We start from the raw sequence: 22350 nt of genomic DNA, 5'->3' as shown, positions 1-22350 counted from the left end.
GGCATCTAAATGGGTCTGGATATTGTAGGTCCTGTTGTTAAATAAATGGGATTAGGTAGTTTAGGGAATTTGTGGGAATGTAGGAGCTACACAGGGATATTGAGGCCCAGAACGTATGCAAACATTTGTTATGCTTCCTCTACCCTACCTCGCTTTATAAAAAGGTGCATTCATCTGTCTTTTTTTAAACTGTTGCTGAAGTGTGATCTAAACAGTAAAGACATAGCAATTGTGGTGTTACAGTTTGCGTTTGAGAGCAAAGTCCAACAACAGAGAACTAATAATTGCTTGCATGTGTCTGTGTCAAATATATTACATTATTTAAGATTTAAGCCCTTGAGCTTTTAATGTTATGGTAGATCCATTAACCATTTAATGTTTTAATGTAATTTGTTTACCTGCTATGCACCAAACTGGCAAATTGGTAGTAATCTACTATGAAAAACAAAGATGCTCACAGTAAATTAAACTATCCAAGTGTAGTTTAATCTGAATGCAGTTTAACCAAAATATTTACAGTAAGCCAACATATTCTTTCATTAAACTCTAATACCAAGTACCAATACCATGAAACTTAAGGAATATTATAGGCAATATAACTATATAATATCTATACAAAAATAACTATAACAGACTATACAAAAATTTTTGTCTAGTTAAAATCAAAGCCTAAATTATGTGTAACCATAAATCCCTGTAACAAGACATAAATGTAATTTTTTTATGAAAATTTGATTTAATATTAATGCATTTGTCCACTGTCTACTATTTTAGTCAGTAAAAGTTTACCTCCAGTCAACTTTTAGTATTGTTCTGGTTGATCTACTGAGGAGAGCATTACATTTGTTTGCCACAAGACAATGCAGAAATGTATTAAAATTACTTGAGAATGTGTTAAATGATGACAAATGCATTATGGTTTTTGTTTTGTACTCCACATGGTCAATTGATTAGACTGTTGTAATGACCATATCAAGACATTAAAAGGTGAGGCATGTTCATACTCTCCTCTTAATATTATTTAAACAGTTTACAGACAGTGATAAGAGGTGTGGTTTAAATCCCAGGAATTCTATCTTCTGTGCCAAGGTGAAGAGTTGTTTACAACAAATTAAAAATGCAGGGCAGTTTCTCTTTACAACTTTTGGTTGGAAACTAAAAACTATTCAACCCATTCAAGTAGTGAAACAAGTAATTACATTAAAGAGTCAGATATGGAACGGGATTATATAAAATGACAGTATTTTGTTCTTTTTTAGCCTCTTACAAGAGAAATCTGTGACACTAGTGTTTCTTTTTTTCCCTGTCTGGTGAATTCAATGTTGTACAAATGCACAACACCACTCTTTATTACCTTTCTTACATGATGTCGAGAGAGAGTGAGAGGGAGAGAGAGATGTGTTCATTAGCTTTACCCCCCACCCACATACCTACGTCTTTCTAAATTGTTCTGACACACGAATGCACAATAGTCCTCAGGTGTTCGAAATGTTGTTTTCAGTTGCAAGTGAATGCCATTAGTTGTAATTGCTGACATGGCGGACTCATTTTGTGTGTGTACATGCATGAGAGAGTGCAGAGCTCAGGCAGAGATATGGCGTGTTGCCTCAGGGCTTGCTTTTTCCCAAAGCCTTCATTTCTTTATTTTCCCTCGTTAGTGAGCGATAAAGAAGTTGAACATGCCGCCCCAATTAAGTGCTTCATTTTACAGGAGGTTGAGCACAGTTTGTGCATTAAGGGATATTGGGAAATGAAGAGATTGAGTTAGCTATTCAGGACTAATTTGTTTTGTTTGTTTTGTAATTGGACTAAATGTCATCTGCCTTCGTGACTTTGATTTTGTAATTATGATCTTGTAATTATGTGTGTCGGAAGATTACATGCGCTTATTCATTTCCTTTTACTATAGAATGCACTGGCTTCTGGTAATGTCACTCAGATTATTAGATTATGTTAGATTTTGTATAATGAATATTGCTCTGTGTGACATTCTGCAGCTAGTGTATACATCATTGATAGCAAGCTTTCGGTTGGTTGTTCTAGTTAAGGAACGAGGACTTGTTATGTGATCAAGTAAACTTGTGTGGGGCTAGACTGGAACCCTAATCACACTGACTTGTATATTATCCTTGCCCTACAGAATTAATTATATGGACCTACATCTATTGAAAAAAATCATTTTCGCTCATTTTCATTTTCGCTCAGTGTTTAAGGAGCTAAATGAAAACACTTATAGTAAAATAATTTATGGCTTAGGCTATTACCTCTTTCCACACCTCCAATGTCAAACCACTACCTTTAAGTACAACCTATAAGTCATTTTACAGGAACACTTATACCTTATGCACACACATACACACATGATACATCCCAATATAAGCTATTACAGTGGAGACCAATTAATAATCCTGCATGCATATGTTTGTAGTAAGGTACCTGCATAGTGTATACAGTATTTCTATTATCAACCAAATACAAACATTATTAAAATGGAAATGACAACATGTATGATCTTTTTTGTGGTCGTCTGATGTACCACTTGTAGAACTTTTAGCTTGGTTTTACAATCAGTGCCTATTGTTGGATAATACACTATTACTATTATTATACACTATTTCTGCAATCCATTCTTCAGCTGTACTGGATCATCCTTTGTAAATATCCAAATGTCATGTAAATACTTCTTTTAATTCTTTTATCTTTTTTAGAGAGTCACACTAAATTTTGTTGTACGCAAGCATAATAAGAATAAAGGTTCTTCTTCTATTAAGAATGCCCAAATATATTTTTAATGTCCTATCTGAATGAGTTATTACAGCATTGAATATCGGCCAGTATAAATACTGCATTTATACAGACATCCTCAAAGTAATAAAGCATAAGCAAACATATGCCATTGTAAAACACATGATGCCGCCCTGCTTTAGGGCTGTTTTGATTGTATATTTACAGCGTTAATAGGGGTCAGCCAAAAACACAGCCTTTTAAAAATGTAGTATCTAATGCAAAACAAATAAATGAGCAAATATTAATGTTAGGTTAAGCATCCATGCACATTAATCTTAAGAACTTTCTAAACAAACCATGCTTTATATTGTACTTATGGGACATACTTTTAATAAAGTGTGAGATAAAGAATAGGGCCAGGGTCCAGCACAGTTTGCTAAGTTAATAATCCTAGTTATTTCTTGGCGAGTTTCACCTTTCTGTGCTTTTTGGTCGAGAATGGTGTACGTCATTGAGTACAACTATGAAGTCTGTGGTTGTTAAGTGATCTTCTTATGGTTGCCAATGACACATTTTTCCCAGCCTTTATCAGATCATTCCATAAGTCTATTGCAGTAACACTTTCTTTGTTGTACTGAAGACTGAAGAGATTGCTAAGGTCTATCAAACTTTGGGCTCTCGCTGCCAGGCAGGCTTGCTGTTGCACCATAAGTTTGGAACTTCTGTACAATACTCCCAATGGTGTCTTTAGGAATGTATAGGGTCTTGTAAAAAGCTGAAGCAAATGAAGGGCCATACAGACTAGCAGGAGGTTTTAAGATCAGTAGTATTTTGTAAGGGTTGAGTAATTGTTACATGGCAGTATAACACATATTATAACATTCAGTTATTTTGCTTTATTATTCATCTGATCAATACTGAATTGAATTTAAAGCAAAATCTAGCTCTGCAGATCAGTTTAGTCATAAATCTGTGTTTCCTTTTAGGGTTGAATATTTTTTACCTCAACTGTAAGTAATTCTAAGCTCCAGTCCTGAAGCCCCGCAGCACTGCTGAGTTTCAAGTTTTCCCGAAGAGGAATGTTGTTTCCCTCTGTTGTATTTCAAATTGTGAGCTCACACTGGGAAATTCAAGATGTAGCACAGGATTACTTAACATCCATCCTGGAGGCCCACTGCCCTGTTTCTTTCTGCTCCCAACACACCTAATTTAGCTCATGAGCTAATTATCAAGCCCTCTATGTGCTGGATTAGGTGTGCTGGGAGCAGAAAAATGGAAACTTTGCAGGGCAGGGCCTCCATGCTGATGTTAAGAAACCCTGCCCTACATATTGTTACATTTTCCAGTGTGAGCACACAACTTGAACTAAAATATTTACTAGGTTTGATGGGTGTGATAAAGCTGAGAAAAATTCAGCTGTGCTTGACTGACTTTTGCCATGCATGTTTGCACTGAAAGTATATACATTTTGTGATTTAAACTAGGCTTAAGCAACAGTACTTACATGAGCTGGAGACTGCTGCTGGAAAGAGTGATGATGTTGAACATGAATCAGTTACATTTTTATGCAGTGACTTTATCAGTGAAAGCTTCTTTTCAATGTGGAAGGACACTTGATTATCAGGCCTGGAGACTGAATTACCCTAAAGAGATTTAGTTGAATACCAATCGTTCATGGATATAATGTTTTTGCTGAGTGCAGTTTGTACTCAGATTTAACACATGGCTTTTTTTTCTTCTTGTGGATTGGCAAACTGGGTTTGGTGCATTACTGCCACCAAATGAACTGGAGAATGGAGCAGTGTGGTTGGAAACCTAACATTGGACCTTATAGTGTTAAAAAGAGTCATAGGTCCCTACACAGACACACGACTGGCTGAGTTTCTGTGTGTGTGTGGGGGGGGGAGTCTGGGTTCTTATCGCTGCTGCAATTATGACGTCTGCCGTCTGGTCAAGGTGTCTGCACGGGGCAGCTGATCATGGATGGCAGTGTATGCAATACTACACCCCCATGCCAGCAGATAAAAAGAAAGCAGTCGGCAGCTTTTAGTGTGTTGAAGGGGATGTGTGACAACCACATCAGGGGTGGGGGTGGTGGCAGCCATGAGAGAGAGTTATGCTCCAATTGGACATGACTGGTATAATAAAAATAAAATAATAAAAAATAAAAATAATTTTATAAAGGGAGAGCAAAGAAATTCATTTTTATCCACTACTTTATCCTGGTAAAGGTCACTGCAGGACCGGGTTTACCAAGGAACCACTGGACACAAGGAATGAATGCTCAGGACAGGATGCCAATCCATTGCAGAACCTTGCCATTACCTTACTTTACTAAGTTGTGGCTACATGTTACAATATAAGAGGCTGCTCTGCCTTTCTGTGACAAACCAGCTCTCAGAAACAGAACAGATAGGAAACTGTCAGAACCTTTCAGCTCGGCTATGCATGAGCAGAACCCCTACCCTACCAACTGCCGCCTCCCACGCATGAAGTGGTTTTACAGGTGGGTGTGTTCCGGACAAGGAAACACACTGGCCACTGGGGAAATTTGCTCTTCCAGTGCAGGTCCATCGCATGACCCAAAATGCTACAAGACTGAGGGATGTTCCAAGAAACCAAAAAAATGCTGACATCCCACATTAGCAGAAGACCAGACTGAGCATTTCAGCATTATGGCTTTAGAGAAAAGCAAGGGTGAAGTATAGGGAGAAGCCATGAAATATAGGAAAACTTCCACCTGGAGCGAATTAATGCTCATGAGGCACAGATGATTGTCTGTCAAGAAAGATGGATAGATTACATGCTACTGCGCCTCCGTGCTCTATTTGCTGGCCAAAATAGGTCGCACAGAGGGACATGAACAACTGCCACCACATTACAAAAACAACAAATATCTTGTCTGTTCTGTTTTACATTAAATACAGATCTAAATGGTTTGCGAACCATTGCTGTTTGTTTTAATTAGAATTTTTATTGTAGGGAGTATTATTGCATTATTAGTCATTCTAATGTGCATGTGTGTTACAGTAAAAGAGGAGTGTGTATCAGAGGAGGATGAGAGGAGTAGAGATGCTCTGGTTGAGGAAATGCTCCAGCAGGAAGACACAGCTGTCATCTTTCCAGAAGCACCGGAAGATGAAGCACGTCAGGGCACACCAGAAACAAGTGGCCATGATGAAAACGGTACACCAACACCCGCACTCAGCTGTGTAGACAGCAGGTCACGACACATAAACTCACAGTCTATTTTAAATTCTTGGTCACGATGAAGCACAAAGTTCACACATAGGTACACAGCTCTGAACACTGCCTGGCTTTAATGACGTGGAAATTTCCACCTCACCTGTTTGGACAGAGGGAAAGTGCAGCACCTGAGCAAATCTCATACCTGAGCAACTTTCTCATGTCTGTGTGTGGGAACGATTCACCTGAGGACAGATGTTTAATACATTACCTGTTAACAGGTAATATGTCACCTGTGTGAAGCTCACAGAGAGCTAGCTTAAACAGAAATGTTAGTCAGGTGCATGTGGAAAGTGAGGTTAAAATAATTGAATAAAATATTTTATAATAATAATACTCTGTGTGATATTGTTCTTGGCATTCTCAGAATATGTACCATGGTGTTATAAATACATATGAATACATATTATGTTGTCATATTGGGATAACACTATTGCTCAGCTTGTAGTGTTGGTGACACACAGCTTCAAGGACCCTGGCTTTATCATTGCCTACAGTTTCTGTGTCCATTTTCTCTGGACGGCCACGTTGGTTACCCCTCACCTCCCCTCCTTTTTACATGCTGGGAGAAAGTCAGCTGTATTGTCCATATAGGTGACTAAGTACTGTATGCTGTGCTGTGTAATGAACTGATGTACATGGCTCTAGATTTATTTTGTCATATTGATTAGCCTTATATAAAACCACACAGGAGTAACAGATAGTTTTGTGTTATACAAATTCCAGCTTTATTGACCAAGTGATATTAATAAGAAGCTCATGTAACCAGTGTACAATGAGCCATGTCCAGAGTTCAAAGTACAATGAGATCCCAGTAATAGAATCCTGTTATTTTACACATCAAATCAATGTACAATAAAAGATCCTGTTTTAAAAAAGCCTTTTACAGGGATACTTGTACTTTCTAGCTATGTGTTATTATGTGTTGGCAGTGATATCTCAGTGATATGGATTTTTATTTCTTATCCACGTTCATCTGCATTTCCTTGCATTTAAAGAAAACATAAGAGAACACATAAGATTATTTTGTGAGAGACAGACTCAAATACAAACAAGCATTTGTCCTTGTATGCATATCTGTGTCCTTGTACTTACACCTTTTGCTTCCTCCCATTGCTTCCCTCCCTGTACCTTCTCCCGCCCCTTACTCTTTTACACAGGAACACCAGATGCATTCTCTCAGCTCCTCGCCTGTCCATACTGCTCTCGTGGCTATAAGCGCTACACATCTCTAAAAGAACACATCAAATACCGACACGAGAAGAGTGAGGATAACTTTAGCTGCTCACTGTGCAGCTACACCTTTACTCATCGTACACAGCTCGACCGACACATGAGCGCACACAAAGCAGGCAGAGACCAGGTACTACACTTTTTACTGAAAGCTGCAGTTAGATTAGATCCAATACATACAATATATTATTTTTAAATTTACACATTAATAAGAGTTTAAAGGATTTTGTAGGATTGTAAAATGTATGTGTAAATTAGTTTTAACAAATCCTTTCTTTACATATGGGATTTGCTTGCTTTCAGCCAAACTGTTTAATTAAATTAAAATTAATTAATTAATTACAAATTAATAGGTTTTCATCTAGGCGTTTCCTGTCCACCTTTTTTGGAAGAATTTGGAAAATAGTTTAATTATTTATTCTTTGTCATCTTTTAAACTTCTGCTTTTGAATAAATGACAGCCTTTGTAGCCTCAAAGCTAATCCTTCTATGCTGAGCTAAGCCAAAGCCTCCTTTGCTGAGCTTCTCAGCTATTGCGTTTCAGTTCATGATGCCCATACTTGTAAATACCTAACACATTATTATAGCCTCATTTCATTCAATTAGACATAATCAAAACATTGAAAGAGATAAAAACAAATCAATTGAATCAATATGCAAAAAACTACACTTTGAGCTAAAATATAAAAAACACCTGGAATCAATGGAGGCATGGAGGATTACATCTGTGCAGTTGTTAGATGTATCTGAAGCTAATAAAAACTGAAGCACTACCATTAACATTGTATCTTAGGTAAGATGTGTGCTTCTTGGTCACTGGAAAACTGACTCTGTTATTAACTATATACACAGTGAGGTTATTTTTACTTGAGGGAAAAAATCCCCAACACCAACAATTGTTATGTCTGGAAACTGACACAAAAATACAACAAATAAAAATAGCAGTCTACAAAACAAGCAATTCATTGACTTTTCAAAAATATACACCTTTGTCAGAAGACTGTTTGGTCTGCCATGTTTGTTAAAGTGTTTAATTCTAGCATTATGGAACTCACTGCTATTTGGACTTTTTTGGACGCACGTCTATACTGCACAAAAAAACTAAAACTGCCTACCCAGGTTAACAGATTTCAACTGAAGTGCACTGAAAATGAGTAGGTGTGTGGAGGAAAGCTTAAGCTGTAAATGCTTGACCATTTACATGGACGACAGCTTTACACAGAACCATCTTTTCAAAATATCACCTTTAACATTTTCACTTATTTAAAATGGTTCAGCAGAGTAAAGCATATTTTCTTTCTCTCTCTCTGTCTAGCGGCATGTAACCCAAGCAGGGGGTGGAGGAAACCGTAAGTTTAAGTGCACTGAATGTGGCAAAGCCTTCAAGTACAAACACCATCTGAAGGAACACCTGCGAATCCACAGTGGTGAGTATACTCCACTTTTCTAGTGTCGTACACCTGTGTGTGTTTTTGTGTTTGCTAGTAAGGAAGTTCACCCTCGATGTGCTTTGTGTTAGTAGTTTCTGGCAGCACCGTTGAAATAGGAAATACTTGTTTTTATTCTGGCTTTTAATTATGCAGTAAATGGACGATAATTGTGCAGCAGTCAGTTGCATTTGGAACATCTGGCCTGTTTGGACTGTCTACTTTATTTGCTTTTCTTTAAATGTAGTGTGTATAATAACCAATAAAATTATTTTATAAATCTTGTTTTATTTTCCTAAAGGATTACATTTGTCCTGAGGGGAGAAAAAAACAGACCTATCCTTGTATTAACTGAATTGTAGTGTTGTTAGATGTTTACATTTCTGTTAAACTATATCAGATGATTTTATACGTAAACCATTCTTTGTGTATATTATGCAGGAGAGAAACCATATGAGTGCTCCAACTGTAAGAAACGCTTCTCGCACTCTGGTTCCTACAGCTCCCACATCAGCAGCAAGAAATGCATCGGCCTCATTTCCGTCAACAGCCGCACACGACCCTCCCCAACCACAGGGGGCACTAAAACGCCCCAGTGTCCCTCACCATCCCTGCCCTCCTCTCCTGCCACTGCCCGGACTCAGCCCCGGGACAAACTGGACCATAGTAAGCCCTTGCAGGAGCAGATTCCCATAACACAGATTAAGTCTGAGCCATTGGACTATGAGTACAAGCCTGTGGTAGTGGCCCCAACTGCCCCAGGAGGAGTGAACGGGGTTTTCCAGGGTGGAGCAACAGCTCCCCTCCAGGGAACAGTACAAGCTGTGGTCCTCCCAACTGTCGGCCTGGTCTCACCAATCAGCATCAACCTGGGGGACCTGCAGAACATGCTGAAGGTGGCAGTGGATGGGAATGTGATCAGGCAGGTTTTGGAAAATGCCCAGGCCAAGGGTCAACCTGCAGCAGTGGGAATCCCAGGCAGAGTTGCCATTACTCAGGCTTCACAGCAAGTCATCCAAGCCATAAGTCTTCCCATTGTAGACCAGGATGGTACCACCAAGATCATTATCAACTACAGTCTGGACACCTTGCAGGCTCAGACAGCCCTGCAGAACTTAAAGAAAGAGCCTGTTGGGCAGGACAACTGCAAGGTTGAGAAACTACCTGAGGACCTAACAGTTAAAAGCAAGACAACCAGAGACAAAACTAGCATCACTGTGGATAATGAAAAGCAGCAGGACAAGGATACACTCTACAATCACCTAATGAACAAATACTGTGACATGGAGGAACAAGAGGTCAATGGGAAACACCTGGATGAGAAGTCTGATGTAGACATTGGACTCTGTCCAGGCAAACCTCCGCTGAAGAATCTACTGTCCTTGCTTAAAGCTTACTTTGCTTTAAACGCAGAACCTACCAAGGAGGAGTTGGCTAAGATCTCAGAATCAGTTAGTCTCCCTACTGAGGTTGTCAGGAAGTGGTTTGAGAAGATGCAGAGTGGGCAGATATCTATGGACACTCTTCCAGACACACCCAAGAATGAACAAACGAATGGGATTGACATTAATGGGAATTCAGAGAAAACTCTTATGTCAGAGGAGGACAAAGAAATTGAACTAAAGGAGCAGAAGGAACTTCACAGCCCAGCTGAAGGCACTACAGCTGGTATAAGCGGAACAGAGTATGGCCCTGTATCTCCTTTACCACTAAATTTATCTGCAGATGGGCCTGTGCCAGCCCAGACTGCAGAGGAAGGCGAGGGACCTCTTGATTTGTCTCTTCCAAAATCCATAGTCACAGCCATTGCAACCAGCCCCCATGCAAAATCTGTTTACTCGGCTCAGAACGAGCCCCTGAACTTGACTTGCACTAAAAAGGAAGTGCTGAGTAATGCAAGCACCAGCGCTGCCAACTATGCCAGCCAAACAAGTGTCAATCCCTTGAACATTGTAACCACTCAACTGCCCACCCTGGTGGCTATTGCTGATCAGGGCCATGGACAGTGTCTGCGTGCCCTTACCACCACTAAACACACCATTCTAATCCCTCAGCTAGCCTACACCTACACCACTACAGCCTCCAGCCCAGCAGGGGGTGACATGCCACAGAAGTCTATACTGCAAGTCAACGGCATCAAGGTAAGACCTGAGAACAGTGCAGTTCAAATGAAATATTGTGTACTTTAAAGCAGTTCATTGTATAAATGATGTTCAGCATTAATAGACTTGAATAAATGTATACTAATATAGAGAAGCAAGTAGAAGTGTATAGAAGTGCAAGTTCTATTTTATGTATATTACATGGTTAAAAGTATGTAGACACCCGACCAGAGGGTTGGTGGATGTCCCATTTAAAAATCATAAGCATTCATGTGGAGTTGTGCTTGATATTTGGGATGAGGTGGAGGGTGTAAAGTTTCAGTGTATGAATTACATCACTCTTTAACAATGCACAAGACAAAATTATTTTTGTAATATAATATTACATATAAGATTATACTACTTTGACATGCAAATTTAAACCACCAGATTGAGGCAAGCATATCATTGGTCTGAGAAAACAACACCTTTACTCTTCACAAATAAAACAGTACTGATCTCTCTGCAAAAAATATCTAGCATCATAAGAATACATTTGAGGGAAAATGTTTACATGTTGTTAATTTCAGGAGTTTTTACATTGTGACTAGATCTTTAGAATGCATATATGTTTAAATTTGAAGATCTTTGTGGAAGATCTTGTAGATTTTTTTTAAGAAATACGCTTGATCCAAAATATACATACTGCAACTTCAGTTATTATTATTACTATTAGTTATTATTGATTTTTTTTTATAATACTATCTAGCTTTTTTGGCTCACCACTTTGTGCCAAACCTTGTGAGAGAATTGTCAATCAGTTCAAAAAAGACAATTTTTCAACACCTTGTTGCAAACAATTTTGATCTTTCATCTACTGTACATAATATTGTGGAAAGATTTCCTGAATCTAGAGAAATCACAGTCTGAGTAGGGAAACCTGGAAACCATTGTTGAATGTGCATGATGTTTGAACAGCCCCCAGTCTCATTTGTGACTGTTTAGTCAGGTCAGGCACTGATGTCGCATTAAAAGGCCTGGCTCATAATTAACATTCCAATTTATTCCAAGGGTAGTGGGGTTAAGTTTAGGGCTCTGTAAAGTTTACTGAAGGTTCTCAACACCAAACTTAATAAACCGTGCTACAAAGCTTAAGGTTGATCAATTATTTTGGGTTGATTACACACATTTGTTAGCAATAGGTCTGGCTGAAATACCTAACCTCAATAGTTAGGGGTTTTCCATACATTCGACCATATTGTTTATATAAGCCTTAGATTACTGTGGTGTGTACACGCATTAAAATTTTAGCAATTTTATCTGTGAAAATATAAAATATACAGTGGGGCCAAAAAGTATTTAGTCAGCCACTGATTGTGCAAGTTCTCCTACTTAGAAAGATGAGAGAGGTCTGTAATTTTCATCATAGGTACACTTCAACTATGAGAGACAAAATGTGAAAAAATCCAGGAAATCACATTGTAGGATTTTTTAAGAATTTATTTGTAAATTATGGTGGAAAATAAGTATTGGTCAATAACAAACAAGCAAGATTTCTGGCTCTCACAGACCTGTAACTTCTTCTTTAAGAAGCTCTTCTGTCCTCCACTCGTTACCTGTATTAATGGCACCTGTTTGACCTCGTTATCTGTATAAAAGACACCTGTCCACAGCCTCAAACAGTCAGACTCCAAACTCAACCATGGCCAAGACCAAAGAGCTGTCGAAGGACACCAGAAAGAAAATTGTAGACCTGCACCAGGCTGGGAAGAGTGAATCTACAATAGGCAAGCAGGTTGGTGTGAATAAATCAACTGTGGGAACAATTGTAAGAAAATGGAAGACATACAAGACCATTGATAATCTTCCTTGGGGTCAAGATCTCATCCCGTGGGGTCAAAATGATTATGAGAACGGTGAGCAAAAATCCCAGAACTACACGGAGGGACCTGATGAATGACCTGCAGAGAGCTGGGACCAAAGTAACAAAGGCTACCATCAGTAACACACTACGCCGGGAGGGACTCAAATCCTGCAGTGCCAGGCGTGTCCCCCTGCTTAAGCCAGTACATGTCCAGACCCATCTGAAGTTTGTCAGAGAGCATATGGATGATCCAGAAGAGGATTGGGAGAATATCATGTGGTCAGATGAAACCAAAATGGAACTTTTTGGTAAAAACTCAACTGCTCGTGTTTGGAGGAAGAAGAAGAACCCAAGAACACCATACCTACTGTGAAGCATGGGGGTGGAAACATCATGCTTTGGGGCTGTTTTTCTGCAAAGGGGACAGGACGACTGATCCGTGTTAAGGGAAGAATGAACGGGGCCATGTATCGTGAGATTTTAAGCCAAAACCTCCTTCCATCAGTGAGAGCATTGAAGATGGAACGTGGCTGGGTCTTCCAGCATGACAATGATCCCAAACACACCGCTCGGGCAACGAAGGAGTGGCTCCGTAAAAAGCATTTCAAGGTCCTGGAGTGGCCTAGCCAGTCTCCAGACCTCAACCCCATAGAAAATTTGTGGAATCCGTGTTGCCCAGCGACAGCCCCAAAACATCACTGCTCTAGAGGAGATCTGCATGGAGGAATGGGCCAAAATACCAGCTACAGTGTGTGCAAACCTGGTGAAGACTTACAGGAAACGTTTGACCTCTGTCATTGCCAACAAAGGTTATGTTACAAAGTATTGAGTTGAACTTTTGTTATTGACCAAATACTTATTTTCCACCATAATTTACAAATAAATTCTTTAAAAATCCTACAATGTGATTTCCTGGATTTTTTTTTCTCATTTTGTCTCTCAAAGTTGAAGAGTACCTATGATGATATAATTACAGACCTCTCTCATCTTTCTAAGTAGGAGAACTTGCACAATCAGTGGCTGACTAAATACTTTTTGACCCCACTGTATGAAATATGTTTCAGTATTCCTCTGCATGTGACATTAGAAAGAATATCTTTATGAAAACAGTTACGAATGAGCTGTTTTGTGTGTTTAGGAGGAGAACCACGAGACAGGTTTAGAAATGGCCTTAGTTCTGGAGGAGCAGACCGACTCAGACTCCGGGCCGATGAGGAAGAAAATGAAAAAGACAGAAAATGGTTTGTACGCCTGTGACCTATGTGACAAAATCTTCCAGAAGAGTAGCTCGCTGCTTCGACATAAATATGAACACACAGGTATGTCTGTCATATGCTATCTCTGATTTATTAATACACTTTATTTATTGATAGACTTTCATAGCACTTAGCTGTGTAAATGAATTTGAAATAAAAAAAAAACAACCAATTAGGACTGTACAGTCAAGTTGGAACATAATTTTTACCTCTTGCACATTTAATAAGATGAAATTCAGTTCCAGCTACAGGGTGGGGTACATTATTTTCCCGTGTCATTTTCTGGCCAAAAGCATTACCTTTTAACGCAGAGAGCAGAATGTTACATCAGAATTCTGTTAGTAATTTTCTCTCTCTTTGAGCAGCATAACATTCGAGTTAAGCAGGGAGCTGTTCATCTCTCTCTATTCATGCTGTGAGCCAAAATCCAGCAGCCTACATCCGAATGACATCACTCTAAAGCCACAGTTTATAAAACCTGTACCTCCCACCCCTGGTGGAACTGTGCTCGTACACTTGTGTGCTTGTTCTGATTCATTGTTTGGTTTTATTATCCATGGTTACATAATGACATGTAGTGTTTAATCCTCTGCAGCTCCATGTGAGCACGTTGGGGATGAGAGAGTAATATAGAGGTATTTGTCACTAAGGAGTTTTTTAGCTTGGTCGTGGATGTTGCCATTGAAACTGCTTGCGTAATGTGCTCTTATTTTTCATCCCTCTGTGATTTTTCTGTGGTAATGGGAATTTTATAGCATCACTCCAGTAAAGGTAGAAACAAATGCCAAATATTACTAATATACTGAAATATTATGTATAAAATCAAAAAGTACAACTAAACAAAAGTCAGAAGTAATGCTACAGGGAGTCTTCTCAATTAGCGGCCATCTTTAAACCTGATTAAAGATGATTATAACAAAGTTTTGTGACCCAAAACCTTGGACACAGTTAAACCTCCTGGCATCATGTCTTCATCTGGACACCTGAGAAAACAGAGACCTCATGGTCCTTAATATAGCTGCAGAACCACAGAGACCTTTATTTGTTATGAACAGCCATTTTCCTTCAATTAGTGAAGCTCATATACCAAAGATGTCACAAAGACGTGATAAATAGCAGCATGTCATGTCAAGAGGTAACAATAGAGGTACATGCTTTCCAGTCAGGCTGATTTATATCAAAACCAAAGAGCTTCTTTACATTCCCAAAGAAATGAATATTTGGTTAGTCGTTTACTAGTTGTCGCAACAGTGGCAACTTGGCAGCAATGGCGCTCGAACCAGCAACCTTCTGATTACTATTCCAGCACTTTAAAAGCTAAGCTACCACTGGCTTAGGACATACCCTGATCAGCCATAACATTAAAACCACCTCCTTGTTTCTACACTCACTGTCCATTTTATCAGCTCCACTTACCATATAGAAGCACATTGAAATTCTACAATTACTGGTGTTTAAACACTCCAGCAGCACTGCTGTGTCTGATCCACTCATACCAGCACAACACACACTAACACACAACCACCATGTCAGTGTCACTGCAGTTCTGAGAATGATCCACCACCCAAATAATACCTACTGTGTAGTGGTCCTGGGAGAGTCCTGACCATTGAAGAACAGCATGAAAGGGGGCTAACAAAGCATGCAGAGAAACAGATGGACTACAGTCAGTAATTGTAAAATGACAAAGTGCTCCTATATGGTCAGTGGAGCCAATCAAATGGACAATGTGTGTAGAAACAAGGAGGTGGTTTTAATGTTCTGGCTGATCAGTGTATGGCTGACCTAGTCTTAGTCTGTACAGAAAGATACATTTTGAACAAGCTAAAATATCAAAATTCTTACCCTCGTGAACAATAGACTAGCTGTTTAGAAGGAAACGAGGAACAAATATGCCATTGCTTTTTTATTTGACTTGTACAGAGATCTCACTCAATCAGCAGGTCTCTGACAATTTAAAAAAAAGAAAGACAGCACATAGTGGGGTATTTTAGAACTGTATAGTCATTGTCAATGTCAGGGCAAAATTGCTATTTGTATTAATATTGGAAAAAGAAACAAGCCTCTAGAGTCTCCACTAGTATAAAGGATTTTAGCCTCTGGCAGGCCATAATGAAATGAAGTAAAACTGTATTTTACAGACCTCATTCCCAGAAAAGTTGGGATATTTCATAAAATGCAATAAAAGCAAGCATCTGTGATTTGTTGATTCTCTTGAAGCTCTAACTGACAAATGTTCGAATTAAAGATTTACAGTCTTTCTCTGACCAAGTATTGCATTATGTTGTAAAGATAAACTTAAATTTAAAATTTGATGCCCACAAAAAGTTAAGACAGAGGCATGTTTCCTGAAAACAAGTTGAAATGTGGACTCATCTGAGCACAGCACACATTTGTACTCTCTTACTGTCTGTCTGAGATGAGCTCAGGCCCAGAGAACTCTGCAGTATTTCTGCATAGAATCGATGTATAGCTTCTCCTTTGTGTAATAGAGTTTCAGGTTGCATTTTTTGATGCAGTGCCTGACTGTGTTAAATGACAAAGGATTTTACAAAATCCTTTTACAAAAAGGATTTTTAAAGTAATTCTGAGCCCATGTGTCTATATTTATCCCAGTGGCATGACAGTTTCTCGTGCAGTGCCGCCTGAGGACTCAAAGCTCACACACATTTAACAGTGGTTTCGGGTCTTGCCCTACTGGCCTTACACGGACAGATTTCTTCAGATTCCCTAAATCTTTTATAATTTTATTTATGGTAGATGGTGACAGACCTAAATCATTGCAATCTTATGTTGAGACTTGGTATTAAAGAAGGATCAACCATCATGATTCCCTCAACTGTTACCAATTCACCAGCTTATTGTGGAATGTTTCAAATATGTTGCAGGCATTTATAAAATACTATCAAGTTGGTCATCCAAAATCATTACGAAACTTCCTCTTATGGCCAAAGTTATGTGGACATCCTTCAAGATTGTTGCCTGTAGGTGATCAGTCACAACCATTGATAAAAAGTGTATTAAAAACAATTAAATAAAATAAATGACATGCTTCCATACTTTGTGGAAATGGTTTGGAGACGTTCCATTCTGTACCAGCATTCTGTACCTCTTCAGAAAGTGAGGCCTTTTCATCCAACATTAGTGTTTGGCCTGACAAATTCTCTTTTGACTTAATGGTAACACATTTCTATTGACACACTCCAAAATTTCATGTTGGGGCTTAATTTCATACTAATGCCCATGGTTTCTCATGGATGTATATCATTTGTAGCATGGTATAGATTCTATATTTTGAAACACAGTTTTGAAATCTAAATAAAAGTGTACTTGCTTAGCCTATGTCTAGTTTATCAAGTCAATATTTTGTTAAACTGATTATATAAAACTATTACATAAATGTTCTTTGTGGCCTTTTTAAATTTTTTATCAATGTTGCCTGAAATTTTGGAAGCTAAAGTAGTACCTTGTGCAAGTACAAGTGTTCCATGTACTGTTTATCAGCAGGGAAATAGGGATGGTGGTTACACTACTTATTTTAAACATGTACAACTATGCAACTACATATCATTTAAATAAAGCATGTTCATTCTGTCTTGTAGGTAAGCGGCCCCATGAGTGCGGGATTTGCAGCAAAGCTTTTAAACATAAGCACCACCTGATCGAGCACTTGCGTCTGCACTCAGGAGAAAAACCGTATCAGTGTGACAAGTGTGGCAAGCGCTTCTCTCACTCCGGCTCCTACTCGCAGCACATGAACCACCGCTACTCCTACTGCAAGAAGGAGGCGAACGGGCAGAACCTGCTACAGCGGGACGAGGAGGAGCAGAACCACAGCGAGGATCGACCTCGACCAGGCAGCACTGACGATTCACCCCCATCTCAACTGGACTCCGACGAGCGAGGTAGCAGCGCGGAAGAGGAGGACGAGATGGGCTCAGGGAGCATGATAGACGAGGAGGAGATACAGGTGGTGAGGATAGGTGAGGAAGGCGGGAGGGACGAGGAGGATGAAGAGCAGGAGGCAACGGAGGATATGGACACTGGAGCTGAGGAAGCCGTTAGAGAGAACGGAGAACATACGGAGGAGGGCACAGAGGAGGAGCAGAAGTTGCTGGGGGAAAATGAAGAGGAAGATGGAGAGATGGTGAAGGTTGTAGTGATGCAGGACAGTGAGGAAGAAGAGAACAAAACAGAGGAAGAACAAACAGAAAGCATGAAGGAAACAGACACGCAGGAAAACATCGAACAGGAACAAGCAGAGGATGGAGGAGAGAGGAGTGAAGCTGAAAATGTGAAGGAGAACTGTGTAAGTGAAGGAAAACCTAGCAGTAAAAATGGAGACGTCAAATGAAGGGCTTTTTTTCATTATTCTTGCTACTTAGTTTTACAAAAATATTTGAAGGAACAAAGACTGAAATGTGGCGCTCTTCCAAACTACAAACTGTGCATGAATGAAGAGAAGGAAGAGAGAGCAGTAGCTCTGATGTTACATTATATCCCACTACTGTGTATAAACCCCTTGTGTGCCTGATTTAAAAAAAATAGTGCTTTTTCCACATAAGGACAATTTCCAGTGGTTTGTATAAATACAAGTTTAACAAAACAATTTGAGACGTATACAGACTGAAAGCTAGACACGTTTTAGCTAAAGCGTTTTATTACTAAAACACCCTGTGTTTCTTTCTATCAGTGTTACTAATTTTTTATCACTCTTGTTTAAACCTTAAAAGCTGTACAGTTGGGAGAGATTTCTATACGTTTTTATTGCCAATGAACAAAACTCAGTATTTTATGTCATATGAAGGAAATCCTGTGCACTACCATGCTCCCAGTTTACTGATGAAACACCTCTGTCGGCCTTGCCTCGTTCTCGTTTAATGTTTACCTTTCAGTATTAATACTTTATCGAGTTATAATCCTGGTGCCACGCCGGCCTGTGCCAGCCCAAACGTCCAGTATTATAATGAATCAGTCTGTGAGCCTTAAATATCAGAATCAGATTTTGAATTTGAGTGGTGGCAGGGTGGCCATCAGTATTTTCAGTCTGAATAAAGAGCTGTGCTTGTGATGGCATTCTATGCAAAGTACTCGTGAAAACCCTGTCCAAGAGCAGTATCTAGTACACAGTATGCAACCGGAGCTAACCACAAGGCATACACTATCCCAGAATGCAACTCAGTCCTTTCATTTTCAGACTAATAATAGTGACATCCAGATTTCATCCTTGGAGATTTGCTCCAATCTCTTCTGGCTAGAAACTGTATACACAAATAAATTTACCACGGTAATGAACTACTGATTCCATAATGCATTTAACTACCTAATACTCACACCATGGTGTATTGCACCACAGTATATTTCTCACATATGACATACTACGTGTAGTGCATGCGACTACTGGTATGCAGTGTACAAGTAGTCCATCAATCACCAAGCTTAGAGCCACAACTCAAGAGAAAAATGCTGCGTTCATGACAATTCAGAATTGGAATTTTCCAGCCTTCTACAGTGATTAGGTGAGGTCAGCAAAATGCATGCTCACAGTAAGCTAACACATTTATGGCTTCTGTACAAGCATAATAAAGGCTCTCAAATAATGTTCAAAGTACTAACTGTCTCGATTGAGCTTTATTTTTTTTAAGTGGATGTTAAAGAGATCTCAGCTAAAATGTTTCATGAATGTTAAGTTTAAATGCACATAATGCCATAACCATCTTGGACCGAGAATTCAAAAACACCTCTCCCATATCTTTTAGAGTTATTCCAATCCTAGAAATCTGTTCATGTGTATGGATAGTGCAGTTAATGCCCACTGGGTATAGATGTTGCATGTGCCGAAGTTAGTAAAGAGGCAGTGGTTGGCTTCCTGTGTCACACATGATAACTCTCACTGTCCCAGGTGGTAGATGTTAATGAACACTAAACTAACCAAAACAAAACAATATGGTTGTTTACTGTTAATAGAGTTTAAAATACTAACGCACACACTTACAGTGTATCACAAAAGTGAGTACACCCCTCACATTTCTGCAGATATTTAAGTATATCTTTTCATGGGACAACACTGACAAAATGACACTTTGACACAATGAAAAGTAGTCTGTGTGCAGCTTATATAACAGTGTAAATTTATTCTTCCCTCAAAATAACTCAATATACAGCCATTAATGTCTAAACCACCGGCAACAAAAGTGAGTACACCCCTAAGAGACTACACCCCTAAATGTCCAAATTGAGCACTGCTTGTAATTTTCCCTCCAAAATGTCATGTGACTCGCTAGTGTTACTAGGTCTCGGGTGTGCATAGGGGGCAGGTGTGTTCAATTTAGTAGTACAGCTCTCACACTCTCTCATACTGGTCACTGAAAGTTCCAACATGGCACCTCATGGCAAAGAACTCTCTGAGGATCTTAAAAGACGAATTGTTGCGCTACATGAAGATGGCCAAGGCTACAAGAAGATTGCCAACACCCTGAAACTGAGCTGCAGCACAGTGGCCAAGATCATCCAGCGTTTTAAAAGAGCAGGGTCCACTCAGAACAGACCTCGCGTTGGTCGTCCAAAGAAGCTGAGTGCACGTGCTCAGCGTCACATCCAACTGCTGTCTTTGAAAGATAGGCGCAGGAGTGCTGTCAGCATTGCTGCAGAGATTGAAAAGGTGGGGGGTCAGCCTATCAGTGCTCAGACCATACGCCGCACACTACATCAAATTGGTCTGCATGGCTGTCACCCCAGAAGGAAGCCTCTTCTGAAGTCTCTACAAAAGAAAGCCCGCAAACAGTTTGCTGAAGACATGTCAACAAAGGACATGGATTACTGGAACCATGTCCTATGGTCTGATGAGACCAATATTAATTTGTTTGGTTCAGATGTTCTCAAGCATGTGTGGCGGCAATCAGGTGAGGAGTACAAAGATAAGTGTGTCATGCCTACAGTCAAGCATGGTGGTGGGAATGCCATGGTCTGGGGCTGCATGAGTGCAGCAGGTGTTGGGGAGCTACATTTCATTGAGGGACACATGAACTCCAATATGTACTGTGAAATACTGAAGCAGAGCATGATCCCCTCCCTCCGGAAACTGGGTCGGAGGGCAGTGTTCCAGCATGATAATGACCCCAAACACACCTCTAAGACGACCACTGCTTTATTGAAGAGGCTGAGGGTAAAGGTGATGGACTGGCCAAGCATGTCTCCAGATCTAAACCCAATAGAACATCTTTGGGGCATCCTCAAGCGGAAGGTGGAGGAGCGCAAAGTCTCGAATATCCGCCAGCTCCGTGATGTCGTCATGGAGGAGTGGAAAAGCATTCCAGTGGCAACCTGTGAAGCTCTGGTAAACTCCATGCCCAGGAGAGTTAAGGCAGTTCTGGGAAATAATGGTGGCCACACAAAATATTGACACTTCAGGAACTTTCACTAAGGGGTGTACTCACTTTTGTTGCCGGTGGTTTAGACATTAATAGCTGTATATTGAGTTATTTTGAGGGAAGAATAAATTTACACTGTTATATAAGCTGCACACAGACTACTTTTCATTGTGTCAAAGTGTCATTTTGTCAGTGTTGTCCCATGAAAAGATATACTTAAATATCTGCAGAAATGTGAGGGGTGTACTCACTTTTGTGATACACTGTAAATAATCAATTAATTCAATTATATGTCTATTTATCTATGACATAAAAAATGTAATCAATCAAATGTAATAATAAACAGGCGCTCAGGTGGCACAGCGGGATAATCCACCAGCACACCACCACAGAGATTTTGAGCTCCAGGGTTTGAATCTCGGCTCTGCTACCAGTCGGCTGGGCGCCCTGTAGCAGGCACAATTGGCTAGTGCCTGCAGCAGACAAAATTGGCTTCCAGTCTGCTGGGTGGGAAAGTCCGGACTAAGGGGGTGGGTTATCAACGCTGTGTAAGGACCTTAGTTAGGGTGCCTGTACAGAAAGTGAAGGAGCGCAGACCTAATGCAGAGATCCACTGAAGTACGGGTGAATAAGAAGGGATTGGTAAGACTACGCACATGTCAGAGGGAGTGTGTGTCAGTCGAATATACACCCTTGGATGCCGTCAGAGTCCCCAGCAGCGGATTGGCTACGCTAAATTGGGAGAAAAAGTGAGTAAAATGCATAAAAAGATAATTTAAAAAAATTTCATAATAACGGAGTCTCTTTAAACAGTCTCTTCAAAATAATCCAAACTTGCTAGCATTTCTAGTCTTGCACTATTGATGCCACTATTGAACTCAGAAAAGCTCTTGGGGTGGCGCAGTGGGATATTCCGCTTGCACAATAGCACCGAGTTTATAATAATTGGCATAACTGGCAGTGCCTGCAGCAGATACAAAATGGCCACCGTATCTGCAGGGTGGGGGCCGGACTATGTGTGGGTGGGTGAGTCTTCATACGCTGTGTAAGGATCCTGATTGGCGGAAGAGACGCCTGTGCAGAAAGCAAGGGCGAGAAGAGGAGGGCTGTACACGTGTCGAAAGAGGCGTGTACAGATACGTGCTC

General features: G+C 39.9%; 1 protein-coding gene across 1 annotated transcript in view; it reads left to right on the top strand.

Moving 5' to 3' along the window:
• Window positions 1–19818, top strand: part of zeb1b (zinc finger E-box binding homeobox 1b) — a 78349-nt gene extending 58531 nt beyond the window's left edge. Inside the window, exons 3-8 of the mRNA XM_063002949.1 lie at window positions 5758–5913; window positions 7134–7336; window positions 8522–8633; window positions 9075–10774; window positions 13717–13897; window positions 17437–19818. Coding sequence (XP_062859019.1) covers window positions 5758–5913; window positions 7134–7336; window positions 8522–8633; window positions 9075–10774; window positions 13717–13897; window positions 17437–18188 — 3104 coding nt within the window. The 3' untranslated portion in view covers window positions 18189–19818. The remainder of the gene's footprint in view (window positions 1–5757; window positions 5914–7133; window positions 7337–8521; window positions 8634–9074; window positions 10775–13716; window positions 13898–17436) is intronic.
• Window positions 19819–22350: the final 2532 nt, after the last annotated feature.

The sequence above is a fragment of the Trichomycterus rosablanca genome, chromosome 10, assembly GCF_030014385.1.
Source record: "Trichomycterus rosablanca isolate fTriRos1 chromosome 10, fTriRos1.hap1, whole genome shotgun sequence".
NCBI lineage: Eukaryota > Metazoa > Chordata > Actinopteri > Siluriformes > Trichomycteridae > Trichomycterus > Trichomycterus rosablanca.
Note: the sequence above shows the minus strand (reverse complement) of the source record. Positions and strands in the feature narration are given on the sequence as shown.